We start from the raw sequence: 20,650 nt of genomic DNA on the forward strand, positions 1-20,650 counted from the left end.
AATAATAACAAATGTCGTGCCACGTGTTTTTAGTCCCTATTATTAAAAAGAACAAAACACGTAACACGCCGTTTGTTATTTTTAACGTCATCCAAAAATAGGAACTAAAAATAATAATTTTGAAAGTACATAAACCAAATAATAATCAAATTTTGATTATGGACCATTTTCAAAATTGAGTCAAACTTGAGGAACCAAAACATATTTTATTTCTTTTATTTTATGCGTAGTTTTCAAAAAGCTTTTTCCTTGATTTATTTATACTTTAAATTACTTATACATGTATTGATTGTTTTAAATATTATTTTTAATCATTAATATCGCATCCTCTACGATGTGATTTTGCTTAATTATTTAGCTAACTGTTATAGTTGATTGTCTATAAAATAAAAAGAATTTAGTGAAGTAAAATATCGAAAAATGAATATAATTTTAACTTTCATTTCTTAATTCATGGCTTGTGGTGAGGACCGACCTAACAAAGAGGAGTTAGAAATGGAAATAGTTTGAATTGTGAGTTACGTTTGAGACCCTAATATACCCTAATACACGCCATTACAAGCTACCAGACCTGTAATTTCAGCAATAAAAACCACAGGGTACGGTTCAACCTAAATCATCCTATTCTACGCTTAAATCAAATATATTTATAATTTTAAAAAAAAAATCTTACCTCATCTATTATTTTAAAAAACTAAATCAGAATAAATATGGAAAGAAGTATGTCCAATTATATCGACACAATCATCTTTTAAACATGATGACGTTAATGTCAATTTAATCATAATGTCAATTTAACTATTTAAAATATAATGAGATTAATTGAAAAAAAATATTAAGATAAAATGAATCAAATCCGACCAAAATAGTAATTAAAAAACATAAAAAATGTTCAATTTTCAAAAACACAATAATAACTCATTCTCTTCGTCTACTTAACGATTTCTAATAAAATTTATAACCAACCCATAATATTAATTTTTAAAGCGAATGATGCTTCATATTACTTTATTATAATGAAACACTAAGTAAAACATAATTGAACAGAAGTGCTTGATTTCAAAGTCAGTAGGTAATTAATAAAAAGTAATTAACAAAACATTAATAATTGGTCGCAAGATACTTAAGAAGATCTCTATTTTATTTAAAGAAATTTTTTATTAAATAATAGTTTGTTCTTAACACATATCTACATTTTATATAGGTATCAGCTAAGTATTCGGCCTATTAAAAGTGTATTTAGACTCTGGATGTACGTTTGACACGCCTTAACTTGATTCTAACATGATTTTTCCCATCAACCCTGCATTGGGTTGAAAGTGTGACTTCAATTTTTAGACATAACTTTCATTAAAGAACTTAAAGGAATAACTTTTGAAAATAATTGTACGATTCTCATTTTTTATTTTATGACGTGATTTAGTATAAATTATTAAATTTTTTTTAAAAAATAATAATATATTAATTAATATTTTATATTAAATCACATAAAATAAAAAAAAGAAAGTAAAAAAAAGTGAGAGTCATACTATATTTTTCCAATAACTTTTTCATCTAATACTCATGTTATTTGTTTGGTGCGTATATCTTTCTGTAGTTTATGTTATTTGTTTTATTAACACTTTTAACGAAGTAACGTATATGCTACTATAGTTATTTATTTGTACGTTGCATTATAGTACTGTTGGTATAAATATATGCTATTTATATTGGTAATTTATTTTTCATTTAATAAAAAACTATACGAAGTAAACAAAGTCAACGCTTAACTTTACTACATAACATTACAATGATACGGTGGAAAATAGCGACCAAAATTAAGTCTTTTTCATAAACTGGGATGTCAAAAGAATCCATACCTGCATATATTAGCAGATAAAATTTATAACGGATAAGAAATAAATATTGTAAATGGATATCCACAGGTAACAGGTACACATATTTTTAATATCACATGTTAACAGAACGGGTACGAGTATCATAGTATCCGTACCCGTGGATATCGGTATCCGCTATACTCTAATTTAAGTTGAAAAAAAACATAATTAAAAATATTAACATATTGATTTTAAATGAGTTATTTTTTATCAATTAGTTTTAAAAAAAATTCATTTCTTTGTAAACGGTCATTCAACACTATTTAAATGAGTTATTTGGACTTTGTTCTAAATTTATAAATGTTATGTATTGTATTTTATTTGAATTTAAGATTAAAATATGTTATTAAATATTTATTTTCTTTTTTTTGTAAATATTCATGTGCACCCATGAATATTAAAAAATTCTGCAGATACCCACATAATGAATACCCGACGAATATGAGTACGTGTATGGAACAGATATTTATCCAACAGGTAGAGTACAGAGGAGCTGCTACCTGTATCTTATCCGCCCGCCTCCGCTGACATCCTACTCATAATTCAGGGCTTTTTTGTAATTGGGGGTCTATTCTAACTCAAATTTGTAAAAAAGGGTTCTTCGAATTTTTTTTTTGTAAAACATGGTCAAATCGTCATGGGGGAGGACGACATTAAAGGTGAAGTCGTCCTCCTTCCGACCAGTTTCATTTTTTTTTTTGAAAAGGCAATGTCGTCATAGAGCAGTCCGGTTCTGTCAATTTACACAGTGAAGTCGTCTTCATGATTGACGACTTCAGTTTTATGTTTTTTTTTTTTAAACTTTTTTTAAGCAATTAATGGTAAAAAAAATAGTGAATTGGAACTTCAACCCTTATTCACAACCTTTTTCTTTTTGGCAGTCTGTTATCACTCTTTCTTCCACTCTAATATTCCCAAACAAGAAAAGCAATTTCATTATGATTTATACTATTAATTACCATTTGAAATAACTGGTCACAGCTCAAAAATAACGTTTTAAAAAAAAATAAAAGTGAAACCATCATGCACTCTGACGACTTTAATCTAAAACCGGTCTCCGGCACGACGACATCACTTTTTCAAAAAATAAAAATTAAAACCGGTTTAGGGGGAGGACGACATTAAGTCGTCCTCCCCACGACAACTTAACCCATTTTTTTAAAAAAAAAATTCAACCGACCTTATTTTACAAATTCATGATCAAAACGATCCAAAAATACAAAAAAGCACATAATTCAGAGATCCAAAATCCAAATAAATTATGCGTAAAATTTACTTAAATATGGCTATCGTAATGGTAGAATATAAGTACCAATCACTTTCGCTTTGCTATTATGACTGTCATAAATATTATTTATACAATTTTACAGAGTTAATTAATTTTCATTTCTAATCTCGAACACACATGGCTGTACAATAACATGATAATTCAGTAATTATTTGTAATTATATATATACAAGTTTACCACCAAAATTATATTTACAAACTGTTTGACCATACGCTACGGTGCGAGATAGGAGTGCAACATGTAAAATATTTTTTTTTTATTTATACATAAATAGCATTTTTTTGTGAGAAGGATATAATTTGTGGAATAAGTACATTTGACAGGAGTAAAAATCTAAAAGATCAAACAGTGTCGAATTTGGAAGCACATTTTTTCTGCGTTTGTTGCTTGCGTTTCCATGGGACCACTTGCTTAAAGCTTTCATAAATGCTTGCCTGCAGTTGTAAAATTATAATTAGATGATGAGATATCAACCTAACCCAGTCATTGCCACAGAGAACGATTAAATACACAGACGGTGCAAGCAAAAAAATCTAAACCAACCAACATGGACGAATCAATTATGCAAAAATTTATGTTCATAAGTTCAAATTTAAACCAAGAAAAAACAGTGTTCCTTCAAAATCACCTGTCATCATTGACTTGTATGATTTTCGAGATCTTCAAAAGTATTATGATGGGGATGTTCTCAAAATGTTTTTTGTTTTTTTCCCATAGCCAACAAGAATTTCTCGATCGCAAGTAGCAGGGATATCTGAAAGTAGAAATAACTTTATGATCTGTGCACTGTAACAATTACACTTATTTGAGGTGTTTTTTAGTGGCACAAGCAACGACACCAATGCTTTTTCTTCGGCCAGCACAAACGTTGTTATCGTTTGACTGTCTTAATTTCTCGTCTCACAAAAAGTAACCAAATCTTTCCATTCTTGCGTAAGTGTAGGGTAAGGTACACTTATCTTAAGAAAATCAAAGACGGAAAGTACTCTCAAAAATCGAAATCACCAACTTTTTTTTTTCTTTCTTAGTGTGAAAATACAAGACAATAAGCTTTTATAATTTCGGTGGCGTTATATGCTACCTATATAATATGATTAAAGCAAACATCAATATTTATATAGTCTTAGTCAAAGAGCAGTTTTGTCCACAAAAAAAATCATAATGCATACCTAATACCTTAGCTGGCTCTGCTTTATGTATGCATGATTTGGATAACATGTACCTTTAAGCGACTAGAAAAATGTGTAAGTTGTTTAAACGTACACAAATATTTATATATATTAAAAAAGTTTGCCACAATAATCCATGATTGGAAATATATAGAATAAATGAAGAAAATAACTGTAAATAATATCCGGCAAGGGTAAAACGAAGCGATATGACTTACCCACAACTGTGACCTTTGCTTGGACAGAGTCCAGAAGGTTCCTCTTCTGGGAACCCTTGTGATCTTGACGTTTGGCATTGTAGTGGAAGAACAGTGAGGTGAAAAGTCAAAACTGCCCTCGCCGTCGTCGGTGGTAATCTTCTTGTAGCCGCTCCATCTGGAGGAGCCAAAGTTGGAATTCCAGTAACCCCTGGGAGTCCTATAGGAGGTGGTGAAGGAGACGGCTCGGCCCACGTAAGGCCCATCCAACACGGTTGTATGGGAAGGCCCGTCCACGTTGGTGTCCAACAAAAACAACAACCTCGGAGGCAGCTCCAGTGTTTTTTTAACACTGTTGTCGGGCTCCGATTCGGTGTGGGAATGCCTGGGCTTCCCCGGTGCTTCCTCCCACTGGAAAGGAACCGAAATGGTGGTCTGCGGCGGCGACGGCGGAGGAGGAGTGCCCGGCGCTATGCTTGGCCGCGAGATTAAGAGAGGGAGTTTTGTCGGCTTGTAGGTTGGTTCGTGAACATGATCACACTTCTTCTCCGAGTCTGACTCCATCATTGGTTGTTGTTACTGATTCTATCTCTCAAAGAGTGAGAGTGTGGAGGTAGCTAACTAGCGTGGTGGTAGGGGCACCTTATGATGAGATAGTGAAGTGGGTATGTGTGGTTTTATAGAGATGGAAACGTGTCATTGAGTTAATTGGTTAGAGAGAGTGAGAGAGAGAGAGAGAGAAAAGGGGTGTTTGTGTGTGTGAATCATGGAGATGTGGAGAAGTGTAAGGAGTGTAATATGGTCCTTTGAAAAGTCATGGAGATGACATAAATTACGTGTGTTTGGTTTGCGACCTAGTTGTGGACTTTTTGGTAGTAAAGATGAGAAGTGTAGAAAGGAAATGAAGAAGTCACACTCTATTCTACCCCAATTTAGGGTAACCGCAGCTACCACTAGATGCAACTCTTCACTCTCTCCTTCATAATTCTTCACCTTACTCACATCACTACATAATTTTCACCATTTACATATATAATTCACCTTCATAACTTTCACTTTGAAAAAAAAAATTAAAAATAATATTGAATTTTATTGGTTCTCATGTGATTATATATCAAAGTTCTATATCGAGTACTATGAAAAAGAAAATAATAAAAAAGTATTACAAAAAATAAAGAGTTGCTTTAGAATTATCATCCCAACCTAATCAATTTTTTAGGTGCGAGGAAACTTCGATAATTGTGTGTTATTGAAAAATTTGTAATTTTTTTTAAAAAAATTGTACAATGAAGAATTTGTAGGGTTGGTCTACAAAAAATTATGTTTGAGTATCTATGAACGTAAACCTTGAGGTGCTGAACTACATTAAATTTTTTTGTGTAATTTTATTTATATTTTTTTTTATTATTTGTAGGTATGATTCGGCTTGAAGAGATTATCTTAGTGTGTAATTTATAAATAAATTTCAAACACTTAAATACTACATCTATGATTTCTTTTTATAAAGTCAAAATGAATCCTTATCTCTCTCTTCACTTTGCCTTTCCTTGATTCTCTGTGTGAATCTAATCTTTCTCCGTATGCAGAGGAGGTTACTATAAAACACAACTTTTTATTTAAACTATAGTGCAATTTAAAACTTTTCTAATTATAATCCAAATACTCGAAATCGATGATATTTGTTTTCTTGTTTTGGTGGAGTTTTTAATATGACACTGCCGTTGATTTTTGTAATTATGAAAATTGTTAGAGAGTGGGCTTTAAGAAGGAATTGGGATTATGAGATGCCCTCAACCCAAGATCAATTTTGATCAACAAGAGAAATAAAATTTTGTTGTACCCAAACAATGACAATATTTTCTTTGAGAGTACCATGTTTATATGAATATAATGTCGGTTTAATTCCGGTGAAATAATTATCGGTTCAAAATATTTTGGTTATATCCTCATTTTTTTTCACAGGGTTTCAATTTTTTTATTGGGAGCTTATTTCGGTCCAAAAATATTGAATTTCTTTGTAACTTAAGATGTGTTTGGTTCAGCGAAGAATTGATTTCGACTGAATCAATTTTCTAACACAAAAGTAATAATTTGTTACTTCTCATTCAACATGAATTTTTTATTCTTTAATTTGTTTTAAAAATTAAACATGTACTAATTTTACATTTGAAAATCAATTCTAATAAATTTTATAACAATTTAACGTAGAACTAAACACACACTTAAACTTCTTTTCTTTTTTTTTTTTCAATTCAGTTACATCTTAGAGACATAGGTTCAAATCTTTCTGGATAAATACATTTTTTGATCAAATTTGAAGAGCATATGATGAATATAAACAATTTTTATGCAATAATATTGATAATAAAATGCTATAAGTTGAATTTGGTGACTCGAAAAAGAAGAAAACAGATCAATTGTTGAAAAAGAAGGGTGGATGAATAATTTATTATTACATTTATTCACACGTTTTTGTCCTTTTCGATAGGCTAATGCATAAAATATTTCAACGTGAGTAACAACTTCAATGATATATATTTTATTATTGACTAAAATTTGTCAAAGGTTTAAAATTAAAATAGCAAAACTAATTAAGAAGAAAAATCCATTTAAATAATATTTATGAATAATAAAAATGTAATCAAAAGAATAGTTGTAGGTGTATAATTAGTGTTTCTCCATTTCTTTATTTAAATGTGTTTTGTCCTTATGTTGAAATAGTGTATATGAAACTGAATTATGAATATTGTAAGATACATTATCATGAGGTTAGGCACACATCTTCCTAAAGATGAGTTAGCTAGATACGTATACTGAGGAGTTTTATTTTCTTGGTGAACCAATTCCATCTAAAAAATAATAATGTTCTCAAATAAAGATATATTACAATTAATTTAAAATAAGGTATGTTGGACATGATATATTATAATTAATTACACTCAATAAAATTTATGTATTTTTTTAATATGATTATATTTTCGCACAGCTCAATAATATTATAAAGATGATTAAGATGTTTCCGCAATTTATTACAAGTTGCGCTTAAAAAGAAAAGAACAATCATTCTAATGAAAAATATACTATACATCATATTAATAAATTAAAGTATGAAATGATTCATATATTGATTTTTAGCATGTACTAAATCTAAATAGAAGATCCAGTTTTATATAGTTTTTGAGTTAGAAGGAAGAGACGTGGACAAATTCTATTTGATACATTTTAGAAACACAAGAGTTTTATTCTTAATGTGCATGCAGACCGAATGCCATTATTACGAGAGAAGCTTGTCAAAATGAAATGGCCACAAGCAGAGTCAAAGAAAAGTACATGCCTTTATGATGAAGTAGAAATGAAAAAATAAAAATAAAATTTATGCAAATTATTCATTTCATCTGAGGGCTGTAAAGGAGTTTTGAATTTGTTATTGTTGATAGCAGAATCTTTTTAAATACTTTACATGCTTCATTAATAGATTTTGGATATGAAGACAATGAGTGTGTTTTTTCTTTTAAAAAAATGGGATAAAATTAATTTTAAATTATTAAGCATAATGCAGATGCACGATCCTATATATCTGAAATTCTATAATAATTAAAAGGCATATATATATTACAAAAAGAATTGATGGAAGGTACGTAACATAAACACTGAAAAAAAGTTGGATCCGACAAAAAAAAAAGTTCCAGCTCATAAAAGTTGAAAAGGAAACAAAAGGAAGGGATAAGAGAATACCAACGCACTAATACTAGGTCTTTTTCACTCTATCTTCTTTAGCACCATTATTTTATATATAACATGATAATTTTAAAATTATAGAAAAATATAAAACTTGGTTTGATATTTTAATTTTATGAAAAGTAATTTAATTTATAAATTTTTTCAATCAGTTAAATATATTCTTTGTATAACAAAATTATTGAAATTTGGTTTTATAAATTTCTCAATAATTAGTGCGAATTGATCCCACACAGGATCACAACAACAAAGAGATAATAAAGACTCCATGATGAATTCACAATTTACTAATTTTATTTCTTTTATTTGTTATCTTTTGATGGTTTATTATTGTAATTTGTAACCATGGTTCCCACGCGATGGCCAAAAACCATGTTTTGATAGAATTTTATTATTTTAAAATATATAAATAATTTAGATTCATTTTAGTCTTCTTTTTATGTTATAATGTTATTTTTTTAATGTTTATTTCTTCTTTATAACCTTTTTTATTATTCTGTGTTGGGTTTTCTTTTTCTTTTTTTTTATAGTAGGAAGTAAAGTTTGGTGGTTTTTAATAAAATTTCGAAAAAAAAGCAAGTAGTTGACAATGAATTAGCATACAAATAATAGTAACTATAAGAATAAATAAAGTGATTGGAATCATCTAGAGGTAAAATTGAATTCACGCATACGAAAAGATTAATTTTTATAGTAAGTCTAAACAAAGATAGCAAGAGTGAAGAAAATTATTAATTAAATTCATGCAAATAAAAAATCAATCATGGGTTAATATTTCACTTATGTTTAACCATTCAACCTTAGTTCTAAATAATAATGCAGAATTTTGCTGAAAAGTCCAATAATCTCCGCTCATTTATCAGTTGTCATATGCACAACAAATAATCTTTTTTTTTTTCTAATTTCCTTGTGTTAGTCATTCCTTTTTTCACATGCAAAGGGAATAATTTTTATACAAAAAAGAGCACTTTACATGTGTATGTATACAGATTAAGAAAGTAAATACATTTTTTATGGGATCATGCAACCATTTTTATTATATTCTATATAGGTTAATGAGGTAGTGGCTATTTTCGTGTTGCGTTCACATAACCAATATTATTTACTCCAATATTTGTAGTCAACGTTATTTTTTCGTTTTCGTTGCTAATTGGATATATTTGTAGTGATTCTTCTTTTGGTATTATAAATCTTCGTCCCTTTACTTTTCGTGACATTCTTTCTTTCTTTTCCTGACATTACGATTTTTTTTTTCCACTAATTAACTATGAATGCTCAGGAAAAGAAAATCAAATGACAAGGTAATCACAAAAGTAAAATAAAATCTAAATCAGAACGTAAAGTCTATTATAGTCCTATTTATAGATTTAGTGTTCATGAAAAAAAAGAATTAAGACTCAATCCTAAACTAAACACAATATTACAATCTTACAAAACCATGAATAGGAAGAAGATTCCATTTTTTATTGAATGATCTTAAGCATTGTTACTTACGATAACGATCGAGAACCGGAATTTACTTTTCAAATTTATGCTTCGTCTTCCATAAGAGTCTTTACTTAGCAAGTGTAAAACAAGGAAATAAATTTGAGAAGAAACAAAATAGAACACGTTTCAGAATCTTATAAAAGCAAGACATGGTGTTGGAGATTACAAAATTAGTAAGAAAACCACATGAGCATGTGATGTTGACAGTAACAATTCTTATATAAATACATTGCATGTGGTATTCTTAGTTATTGTGAGGGTTACATTATTATGTGAACACTAAGATACAAATTAATTAATTTTATAGACATTGAATTTCATCAATCCAAATAAAGCTCTTATTGAATAAATCAAGTACATAGAACTTTATATATTCTATAAAATAGTAAGTACTTTACCAGATAATTTTGGTGTATAAAATAATTTTTTAAAATCCAAGTAAATGTCAACCATAAGATAAAAAATTTAATTTTTAATTACTAATACTATTTAGAAGTTTCCCTTAACAATATCTCATAATTAACATACTTGTTCAATTCTTATTCTAGAAAAGCTTGATTCTCACACATTAATGGACAATTTTTCATACAAAAATATCATTATAAACATATACGACATCCTATATTTCAATAATTATATACTTTTTAAAGAATAAATTTATATTACAAAAATTATATAGACGTATGATAGACCAAATCAAAATCCATACAAATCAAGAAAACCTAGCTATGACAAACCAAACCTATTTCCAAAAGAATCCCCAAAAGTCCTAAACTAAGCAAAATTTTTCTTAAAATCCATTGTATGTGTATTGACAGATTGTTTGGTTCTAGACAAATATGCAAGATTTTTAAATACATACATATATATAAAATATGAATTTGTAACTAAGAGTGTGACTTATAGTAATTATTTTTTTAAAGAGTTTAAATTTTTTTATAATAAAATATTGGGTCTTGCTAACCAGTGTCCTTAAGACATTGGTTAAGGATAATTAATATACATTGAGTCCTACAAAAATACATAGATAAGTGTAATATTAAATAAAACTTGATCTAATAACCATTAATGCAACTTTATTTTTTTAAAAGACAAAAATGTCCATAAATATTGTACAGATGTATTTAATATTTTATTTAATGTTCACAAATAAAATTTAAAAACTAATTAAATAATAAAATAACTATGTTTTAATGTTGTTAAAATTTAAATTAACAAAAAATCAACAAAAAAATAGTGTTAAACATCTAAAACTTAAAAAAAAATAACATAAGAAAGTATAAATTAACAGAAAAACCAACAAATAAAATACTCTTAAACATCTAAAAATTATTACAAAAAAAGAGTAATTAAAGTGTCAATTTAAGACTTAATTGATTTTTTTTAGTAGAGACCTTAAAAATTCCAAAAACTTGTTTTGTAACAGTAAGTTATTGTCTACACATTTAAAAGGGTATTTTTGTCTTTATAAAATTTATTATGTACATTTATACTATTTTAATTACTGTATTTAATAAATTCAGCTTTCAATGTAAAAATGATGATATCAAAACACATTTATTACTCCTTAACCAGTGGGCACTGGTTAGCATTCTCCTAAAATATTTTGTTTTTGGATAAAGAAATTAAAAAGCATTTAAAATATATATATATATATATATATATATATATATATATATATATATATATATATTTTAAATATTTCAATTAACTAAATTAGAAGAAATTCAAATATCCTAACACTTTGAACTTAACCTCAAACGGACTTGACAAGTCCGATAACCATGACGGGCTAGGCTTGCCAGATGGTCTAGACGGATCAGACCAGCTTGACGACAAAAACAGGTCGGACAGGCCCGACGACTCAAACGAATTGGGTCGGACTGGATCGATAAATTGGACGGGCATAATCGGTTCGTATGGGTCGTCAGGTTGATCAGGTCTATCTGGATTGTTGGGCCTACCCAGCCTAGCCCGTTTGGATTTTCCGACTAACTTTGTCTGATTGGACCCATTTGGATCGTCAAGCCCGTTTCCAAATTTATCATGAACTCAAAACATATTTAAACTTAAAATAAATTATTAAAATGAAATTTTATCTCCCAAAAATATTAATTATTTTAGCCAAATAAAAGATTGAAATATAAAATATTTTAATTTCTTTATTCAAACAAATTATTTAATAAATGAAGAAAATTTAATTATAAACAATTAAAATAGAATACATTTCAATTTTTGAATATGAGCATCATAGTAAAGGTTCCGTCAAGGTCTCCAAAGGGCCGATTAAAGCCAATCACAACACGTACAATGAAATGTGTGATAATAACGATGTAACATGCGTATATAGTTTGAGAAGAGTAGTGATTGTAATAGTAGTATAGGAGTTGAGGAAGATACATATGCAGTAAGGTTTCGTTTTCAAATTTCTCCATCGTAATAAATCTGACAACTATTTATATAGAGAATTTCCTCTGAGTTTTTAGCAAGTTAAAAATATAAATGATAGCACCGACAAGTTAATTGTGGCATAAGGGTTAGGTTGACAAGTAAACCAAAACTACAACATCTTTCATCTTTCATCTTCATCTTCATCTTCATCTTCCTGAGAACTTAATGGCAGTAGAAACAGTGTTGCACCGACAGGGAACAGAACATGCCTATTGATTCATTGGTGACTGTGACAACCTAGTCCATCGTCACCACTGTCTCCCAATCTCATGCTGCACTCCAAATATGCATGCATGCATGCTTTTATGATTCCAAAAGCTCCATGCCAGAATTTTCAGCAGTCCAAAACATTTAACTTGTGATTCTGAAAATTCTGATCCAAAATTTCATACAATCCTGTATAGTGTCGGCTCAACTGTCTTAAGAATTTTTAAAGGCTATTTATAGGTTCAGATTCTCACTACATATATGAACCAAAGTTATTATCCATTACAAATGCTTCAACATTTTTTTAAATATTACCAGTAGTCCTGTGTATAAGAACAAAGAACAAAATAACTAAGGGAACTATTATTTTTACATCCAATAAAATTTTATACACACTTTATATTCATTATTATCTTTGAGTATCTCGCTTTAAAAATATAAAAGTTAATTTTTTTAATGACCAAAATATATTTAAAAGTAGGTTATCAATTGGTAGAAGTGATGTCATAACAAAATTTCATTACTTAATTTACTAAGAATAATAAAAAATAATTATATTGGTTAGCTTTTACTAATAGTATTATAAATTTAAATGTCATTCTACACATATACTCATAAATTAAATAATTTAATTAATAGTTATTATTAGATGACACTACTTATAATTTAGAGATAATTTTTTTAAGTGATAAATATGATTCGAATTGTCAATATAGTTCAATGATATACGTTAATTTTTACGAAAAATTAACAACTACTTCATTGATAAACTTTATAATAAATTATGATTATAAAAAGAAAATAAAAATGAATACATTTGAAAGCGAACTTGTGTGTTTTAATAGTTTCAATACTATATTAAAAAATATATTATTTTAATTTATATTAGCAGTAAACCGTAGAAAATATATCTCCCTGGTTGAATATTAGCAATACTTTTTCTATCTTCTTATATTATTAGATAAAATGTATTAAAATCATGAATAGATGATTCATTAAATAAAAAGTAAAATATATTCAATTTGAATTTTTAAAAAATTTCAATCAAGAATGAAGAATGTGCGGAATAAATTGTTTTAGATGATATATTATTAACATTTTACTTAACCTATAAAATAACAATAAATAAATGACGAAAATTGAAAAGGATTACAATTTTTGTTTGTGTACAAATTTATAAAATAAAAATAGTTTTATTCATAACTCACAAATACCAATCTCAGAAATAGAAATATATGAGATATCACTAATAAATTTAACCTACATAAAATATCGATGATTTTTTTATTGCGAATAATAATATTTTGACCTGTTTTTTTATCTATTTTTAATTTATCATTCTAATTAATCATCACCACACATAACTTAAAAGAATAAAAATAAATAATTTAGGTAATTAGAGTGATGAATTAAATGTGAATCAACAAAAATATATTAAAATATCATTATTATTATTTTTTATATGGTACACAATTTTGTTATATTTTATTCGATGTAAAATTTAAACTTAGAATTCCAACAATTTTTATATCTAGCTTGAGTCTGTACATGTTGATATTTCTTATATTTTCATATTGTATTTGTTTAAGTCGGTTACTAAAATGAATCTATACCACTAATAAATAATCTTTGAGGAGATGATTCACTTATAGAGACATCACCAATATTATTAAATACAGGCCTAGGATTCATGAAACGGTCTCATTTATATATTTGTACATCAGCTGATAAATCTTTGTACTCTAATCAAAAAATATGAAAGTACCCATAATCAGAGAGTTGGTGGGAAGAATAAATGTATGCTATTTTCTTGTCTTTTTTTTTTCTCTCAAAATTAATATTGCTTCTTTTTTCTCTTCATAGTGCGACACTGAAAACAGATAAGCATTGTATGCAAAGAGGATAAAGAAGAAGAAAAAAAAGCAGATATAGATGAAGTGATAAGCCACTTAAAGGAGAAAAAAAAAAATTAAAGTGGGTTTGTTTTCAAGTTATTTTCAACTTAATGCTAATCCAATATTCCCTTTCCTTTTATGTTTTTCTCTTAAAGCAAATTCCTACAATAGCCTCATATCCCATGATTTTTATTTGAAGTGTAGGATGAAGGATATTCATGGCATTGAGCCAAATTATATTATAATTAAATGTTGTATGGTTTGAAAGCCCAAGAAGATAAATTTGAGGGCTCATCCAATGGATAGTGGCCCAATAAAGATGAGATTAGTATGTTGTAATGAACACGTCTTTTCCACACTTTCACCACCTCAAAATGAAACTCACTTTTTTGGACAAATTTTGGTGCTTACACTTTTCTGTTCATTTTTTTCCTTAATGCTTTTCTTCTACTTTCCAAATTGAAAGCTAGACGGGGAAAAGAGAGAGATATGAGATTTGTTCCCTCACAACTTTTTTGAAAAAGAGAAAACTTTTACATCACTCAGCCATCATATACCATACCTTATTTATTTCATCAAATAAAAATGCAAATATTTCACGTAGTCTAATCAAAACTCATGCGATTACCAAAAGTTTAGCAAAAAAAAACCTTGTGATTAGAAGTTAGAAGTAGGGACAAAGGCCTATGAGTGGAAGGGTATATTAAACTCATAACGCTTGATTTTTTTATTATTTAGTTATCATTCTTCTCTTTTTTATTTTATTAAAAAAAGTTAAATATGATTTTTTCTTTAACTTTTAAGTGAAGTTTCTATTTAAAATATTGATCCAACGTTCCGCGATTTTGGAAATACACATATTTAGTTTTTTAACTTAATTTTGTTAAGTTTATTTAACGTTTCAAATACTATTTCATGATAATATTTGAGTTGTTTATATCTTTTATATATTTTTACTTCAATGTTATCGTGAAATGTGTTTAAAATGCTAAATAGTTAACAAAATTTGATTAAAAGATTAAATTTACACATCTTTAAAAATAAAGATTAAATTAATTTAAAATTTTAAAAAGACACTAATTTCAATTTTAATTAAAAATTAAAAAAGAAAACACATATTTAATCGGTTAACAAATCCTAGAAGTTATCGTACATATGCGTATATGTATTCTTGTAACTTTCTCACATATATATATTACCGAAGCTTAAATTTTGTATATGAAAATTAATTATTACCAATGACATTTGACACCGATCCACCTAAAAAGTTAATTATTCAGAAAGATCATAATGTCATGATATTCCAGTATTTCATAGACAGTACTTTTAAAGTGAAAATGCTCAGAGTTTTTATATTATTTATTCCCTAGCATAAATTATTTACAAAAGTAGAGCTCTTTATGTGGTGGAGCGTGTCAGCGACATAATGATAGGTAGGTATATTTGGTGGAGTATGTTATAAATGGGAATAGGAAACACTAAAATCTTCATTAATTTATCCAACCTAACAAACAGCAAAAATATTTAAGGCCCTAAGATAAGGAAAATACGTGAAGTTTAGAATGGTTTTTTGTTGTCACCTTTTAATAAGGTGGGTCTATGAGTTAGTTCAAGTCAACCAAGGAGACAAGAAAAATGATACAAGTTTGAATTTGCATTGGAATCTTTGTATACAGATTGGTATTATTAAGTAGAGTAATAGGTATAGTATAGACAAATAAACACATGAATTCGTTGCTACCTTCTCAAACATGTCATTCCTTCACGAGCTAGTGTTCCCTCAAGATCTCCTATAATCCTAGCTGTCCTAACTTCAAGACCTCTTTGAACTTCATGGAACAGGTTTTTAATACTGTCGGCAAATCGGTTCATGTCAATGCCAGAACTTTTCTGCATCTCTTCTGCCACCCCAACAAACCCACAAACAATCTTCGACTGAATTTCCATCCACTTTTGTCCTGTTGCAACTATGTACCTCTGTAACTGAAATGTCTCCTCCAGGAACTGTTCCAGTGTTGATGTTTTCTCCTTTGCTCTTGCACCATTCAAATCTCCACGGCTTGCATACAGCTCATTCCCGTGCTGAAATAATGTGCAACAAATCATTCATTCATTCTTCGCAATGCCAAATGGAGTTGGACACTAGAATTTATAATATAGCAGTTAATGAATGCATCATTGTTCCATTTTTACTATCTCATAAAAGGGTATCAAAATGATGCCAAAAATGTTCACATGGGTATAATATAAAGATAATGGAACTATATAGAATTAATGCTTACCATCCGTTTGCAAAGATCATCTGTCTTCTCTTGGAGGGATTGATATCTTGCAACTTGTTTATTCAGCAGAGTAGTCAAGGACAGATATGCCTTCATACCAACTTTGCTATCATCACTGGTTTCTGCTTGTTCTTCATTCGCTTGTTTTCCTGTTAGCCTTTCAACTAGAAGAAGTTGCTGCTTCAGCCTCTTGATCTTGTAAGATACTCCAAGAGCATGAAGATCCATCTTCCATAGGGACTGTTTTGTTGAACTGGGGGTCTGGCTGCTAGATGCTATCTTCTCAGAAGCATCAGCTTCTACTTTGTTTGGAGACAGGTTTTGAGTAGGAGTACCACTATCCTCCCTGGAAACATTTTTTTCTTCTTCTTCAATCTCGTTTTCTGGAGATTGAACAAGTAAACTACCACTGTTAAGCTGGTCATTGGGCAGACAGTGTACTTCCTTCTCACAATCTTCCTCAACTGAAGCTTCCATCATTTCTAGCACTTTCTCACCTGGCTTTCTCTTCACAACCTTCACTTTTGACCACACAGCATCTTGTGCTAGTTCTGAAGATTGTGGTGGGAAACTTGAGTTACTTTTCAAGGGTCTTAATTTTGATACAAATTTCTCTTGCAGGGAAGTCAGTTCATCTTCTCTCTCCAACAGTAAGGTCTCCAATCTCATCTTGTCATGTCTCAGTTGTGTCACATCCTTGACCAGCTCCTCCACATGTGCCTGCATCTGTTTCATTTCTAATTCTGTCCTCAACAACTGCCAGCGAAACGCCTCAACTTTCTCTTCTTTGAGCTGCATTTGCTCAGCAAAAGCATCTAGCTCTAAATGATGCCTCTGTTTGATCAAGGTTGCATACCTTTCTGCCTCAGCTCGCATCCAATCCTCCAAACGTTTAGCATTAGCAGGAATGGCTGAACACCAAATAATGAGAGAAAGGGTCAAGGGAAATACTGGCAACAAATAAAATCAGATACAATAGAACTTTGAAGAGTTTTGTCTTACACAAATCTCCAATTCTTTGCTGCGCATAGTGATCAGGAAAGGGGGGAGGTTGGTCTGGTTCATTTGCAATGTGTGAGGACCCTGTGGAACTATGCTGCATACCTCTAGCACTAGGGAAAACATCCATCCTTGAACTCAAGTTCACCAACATGCTTTTTAAGGAATGTCTTTCGTGTTTTCCTTCTGAAACTGCTTTCCATCGTTGTGTCTCCTGCTCTGCTTGCTTCCTCCTAGCTTTTGATAACTTAACCTCCTTTAGCAGCATTTGCTTCTCTGCAGTGTCCAGTTTAGACTTCCTCAACATGGCTGACAAAATTTTATCCTTCTGTTCCAAATCTTTGTGAAACTTTGCAATATCCAAAGACAACTTCTGTACCATCAAATCTGATTCCTCCTTCTTCTCCACCACAGAAGCAAGTTCTTGTCTAGTAGCTTCCACTTGCTTAACTGCGCGACCAAGTTCAGCCTCAAGCTGTCTCTGGTTTGACACCAGTTCAATGAAAGCAGTTTTGTGCTTCCTTAGATCAGAAGAATGCTCTTGAGCTTCACGCCTGGCGGAGTCTCTCATTTCTTCAGCATCCCTCTCAACCTTGTTCAGCTTTTCTTCTAGCTCCTTCCTCCTCTGCTCCTCCTGTTCCATCTCCTTGTCTCTTGACTCCACCAAACCCTCCATGTTCTTCAATTTCTGACTCAATTCACAAATAGCAGCATCCTTGTTTCTCTCAAAAACTCTCAACTCAGTGAGTAGAGCCCCAATCTGCTGGCGGAGTCTCCTCCTTTCGCTCAACCAACTTTGCTCCTGTGCTGCAAAGATTCCCACAACTTTCTCATTGGCCTTGGCATCCTCGTGCCTCATCCTTTTCAGATTCTCGATTTCTCTCTCGGCCCTTTTGAGTCGGCACTCTCCTCCCTCCGGCATTCCCTTCTGAAGCCTCCACACTACCAACCCCAAGAGCTGAGCGCTCCCTTGAAGCATGGTGTCACGGATTTTACACCATCTTTGAACTTCAACCTGTGGCACTTCTGCGAGCACTTGGAGCGCAAAGAATGCACAAGAAACACCAAAATACATGGGATACATGCTTTCAGTGTCACTCTTGTTGTCACACCCAACTCTATCCAAAACAGAAATTTCCTCCTCACCCATTATTCCTGTGAGATCGGATTCTCTGGCACCTCTGCAACTGAAAACCAAAAGTTAAAAAACAAAACCAGCAAACTTTAAGTCCCACATTACCTTACAACTCACATGATTCAGACCACATATATGGGGAAAAGCATAGACCCACTTCTGATTTAAAACAGATCACAAAATGATTCAATAATTGGGAACCAACTAGGCTTAGTACATTGCCAGTCCAATAATTGAGGAACAGCAATACCCGGTGAAATTGATGGGTGCAGAATGTGACTAAAGCAACAGTTTCCTTAAAAAAACATTCAGCAACTTACACTTCCACTGCTGCAACTTCCAGGGAAAAAACAAGCCACTGAAGCAGAAACTGCAGCTAGGGAAAAAGCATGATCCCAGTGGACGATTTAACTCCACCCGTCACACCAAACAGCAAACCTCATGTAACTGATGTGAAAGCTATCTTCCAAAGAAAGGACCATACAAATATGCATAAAAGATGGATGCCCTCTTACACGTGTAACACTGCACATTCGGTTGAAAAAGGGCACTCTACTACTCTACACTGATGAATAGAAAGAAAACTATGAATTGTGCTCCCTGGTTTTCAGTGAAACACTGCCCTATTTCAACCCCACATGCTCCTCCCTTTCTTTTATTTTAATTTAATTCCCCTTCTTCTCCAACCACCACCAACCCCCTCTCTTCACACTCCTTCACCATTTTCGCAAGCAAAAGGCACACGATTCCTGGATGCTTGTCACCATTAATTGCAAGAGAGAGAAACTCAGCAACAAAAAGAATGCATATCCAAAATCAATTTGCCTATGGAATATTCAATTAAATCAGAGTCGCTTACCTGTCTAGTGATGATCAAAATACAGAAGAATAATTAATAATAGATTTGCAAGACCAGGGTATAAAAAATTTGACATAAATAAGTTATCTTATCATATTATTTGAAAGTACAAGAAGTATATTTTTGAATTTCCCTTCTTCGTATAAGTATACAAGTAACACAAATCCAGAAGAAGAAGGGTTGCTTCGTAACTTGGTTTACCCAATTTGAAAAATTGGTCCCTCTTGTGATTGGTAGTATATGTAGTATAAAAACAACAATACAAACAAGTGAATTGATATCTTTTTCTGGACCACCCAGTTATCTTATCCGTCAATTAATCCCACTATTACTGCCCAATTGTTTGCATCCATATAAATATAATACCTTTCACAAGTTAGGAACTTCAAATATCTTCTTCACCAATTCTACAATCTCAGATCCTTCATGGTTGTGGGGCAAAAATATATAAATGTCGCTCTCAAAACATATTCCAAGCAATAAAGTTGTTAAAGGGTCATCATGAACCCCAAATGCACTAGAGGGATATGCTTCTCTTTAACTTGTTTCCTTTTCACAGTAGAGATCTGTTAAAGCTGCACCCTGTTATACAAAAGCTATACAACAACAAACTAAATCAATTATGAATGTCAGGGCTCATAGTAAAACAACTAAAGGAAAAAAAAATCAGAACTTCTGCGGAATTTTATGGTAAAAATGTGTTCTTTTTTTATGTAATGCATTGCAATGATCTTTCGATAGTTAAAGTCATGTTTTTTACTTTGAGTTTTTTGAGTCACAACCACTTTCTTAAGTTGAAGCAACCAATGATAAACCTGTGGAAATAAATTGTTTAGAAGACTCTTTCAATGATTATTCAATAATTAATAGGAGAGTCAGCCAGACATAATAAGTATCACTGATATTTTTATAAGATTTATTTTTATTGGAATCAAGAGGAAAGACAATGATTGTTTGCGTATAGCAATATCATATATTATATTTTTGCCTTTATTATTGACCTGAAGATCACTCACCGGAGCTTTTGCAGTTTCTATGTAAAATTTTAACGTTTTGCAGAAAAT

General features: G+C 30.5%; 2 protein-coding genes across 9 annotated transcripts; both read right to left on the minus strand.

Annotated features, from left to right (window-relative positions):
• Positions 1-3,282: 3,282 nt before the first annotated feature.
• LOC114196283 (uncharacterized protein At4g00950-like) lies at positions 3,283-5,303 on the minus strand. 4 transcript variants are annotated; one of them, XR_003606653.1, is made up of 3 exons: positions 4,554-5,303; positions 3,795-3,920; positions 3,283-3,600 (listed from the first exon to the last, which is right to left on the minus strand). XR_003606653.1 is itself a non-coding variant. In XM_028086881.1 (3 exons), the coding sequence occupies exons 1-2, from the start codon at positions 5,097-5,099 to the stop codon at positions 4,336-4,338; spliced, it is 609 nt and encodes a 202-aa protein (XP_027942682.1). In that variant the 5' UTR covers positions 5,100-5,303; the 3' UTR covers positions 3,283-3,600. The 4 variants fall into 4 exon arrangements, 3 of the variants coding, with proteins under 3 accessions (XP_027942682.1, XP_027942680.1, XP_027942681.1); XM_028086881.1 differs by lacking the exon at positions 3,795-3,920 and adding an exon at positions 4,336-4,398; XM_028086879.1 differs by lacking the exon at positions 3,795-3,920 and having other exon boundaries at positions 4,554-5,293.
• A 10,644-nt stretch (positions 5,304-15,947) lies between these two features.
• LOC114163812 (myosin-11) lies at positions 15,948-20,333 on the minus strand. Of its 5 annotated transcripts, none has more exons than XM_028048160.1 (5): positions 19,953-20,332; positions 19,048-19,483; positions 17,596-18,779; positions 16,594-17,504; positions 15,948-16,393 (listed from the first exon to the last, which is right to left on the minus strand). In XM_028048160.1, exons 3-5 carry the CDS (start codon positions 18,740-18,742, stop codon positions 16,049-16,051), a joined length of 2,403 nt encoding a protein of 800 aa, XP_027903961.1. In that variant the 5' UTR covers positions 18,743-18,779; positions 19,048-19,483; positions 19,953-20,332; the 3' UTR covers positions 15,948-16,048. The 5 variants fall into 5 exon arrangements, with proteins under 5 accessions (XP_027903961.1, XP_027903960.1, XP_027903958.1 ...); XM_028048159.1 differs by having other exon boundaries at positions 19,048-19,476; positions 19,587-20,332; XM_028048157.1 differs by having other exon boundaries at positions 19,587-20,332.
• Positions 20,334-20,650: the final 317 nt, after the last annotated feature.

This window comes from Vigna unguiculata, chromosome 9 (assembly GCF_004118075.2).
Source record: "Vigna unguiculata cultivar IT97K-499-35 chromosome 9, ASM411807v1, whole genome shotgun sequence".
NCBI classification, from domain to species: Eukaryota; Viridiplantae; Streptophyta; class Magnoliopsida; order Fabales; family Fabaceae; genus Vigna; species Vigna unguiculata.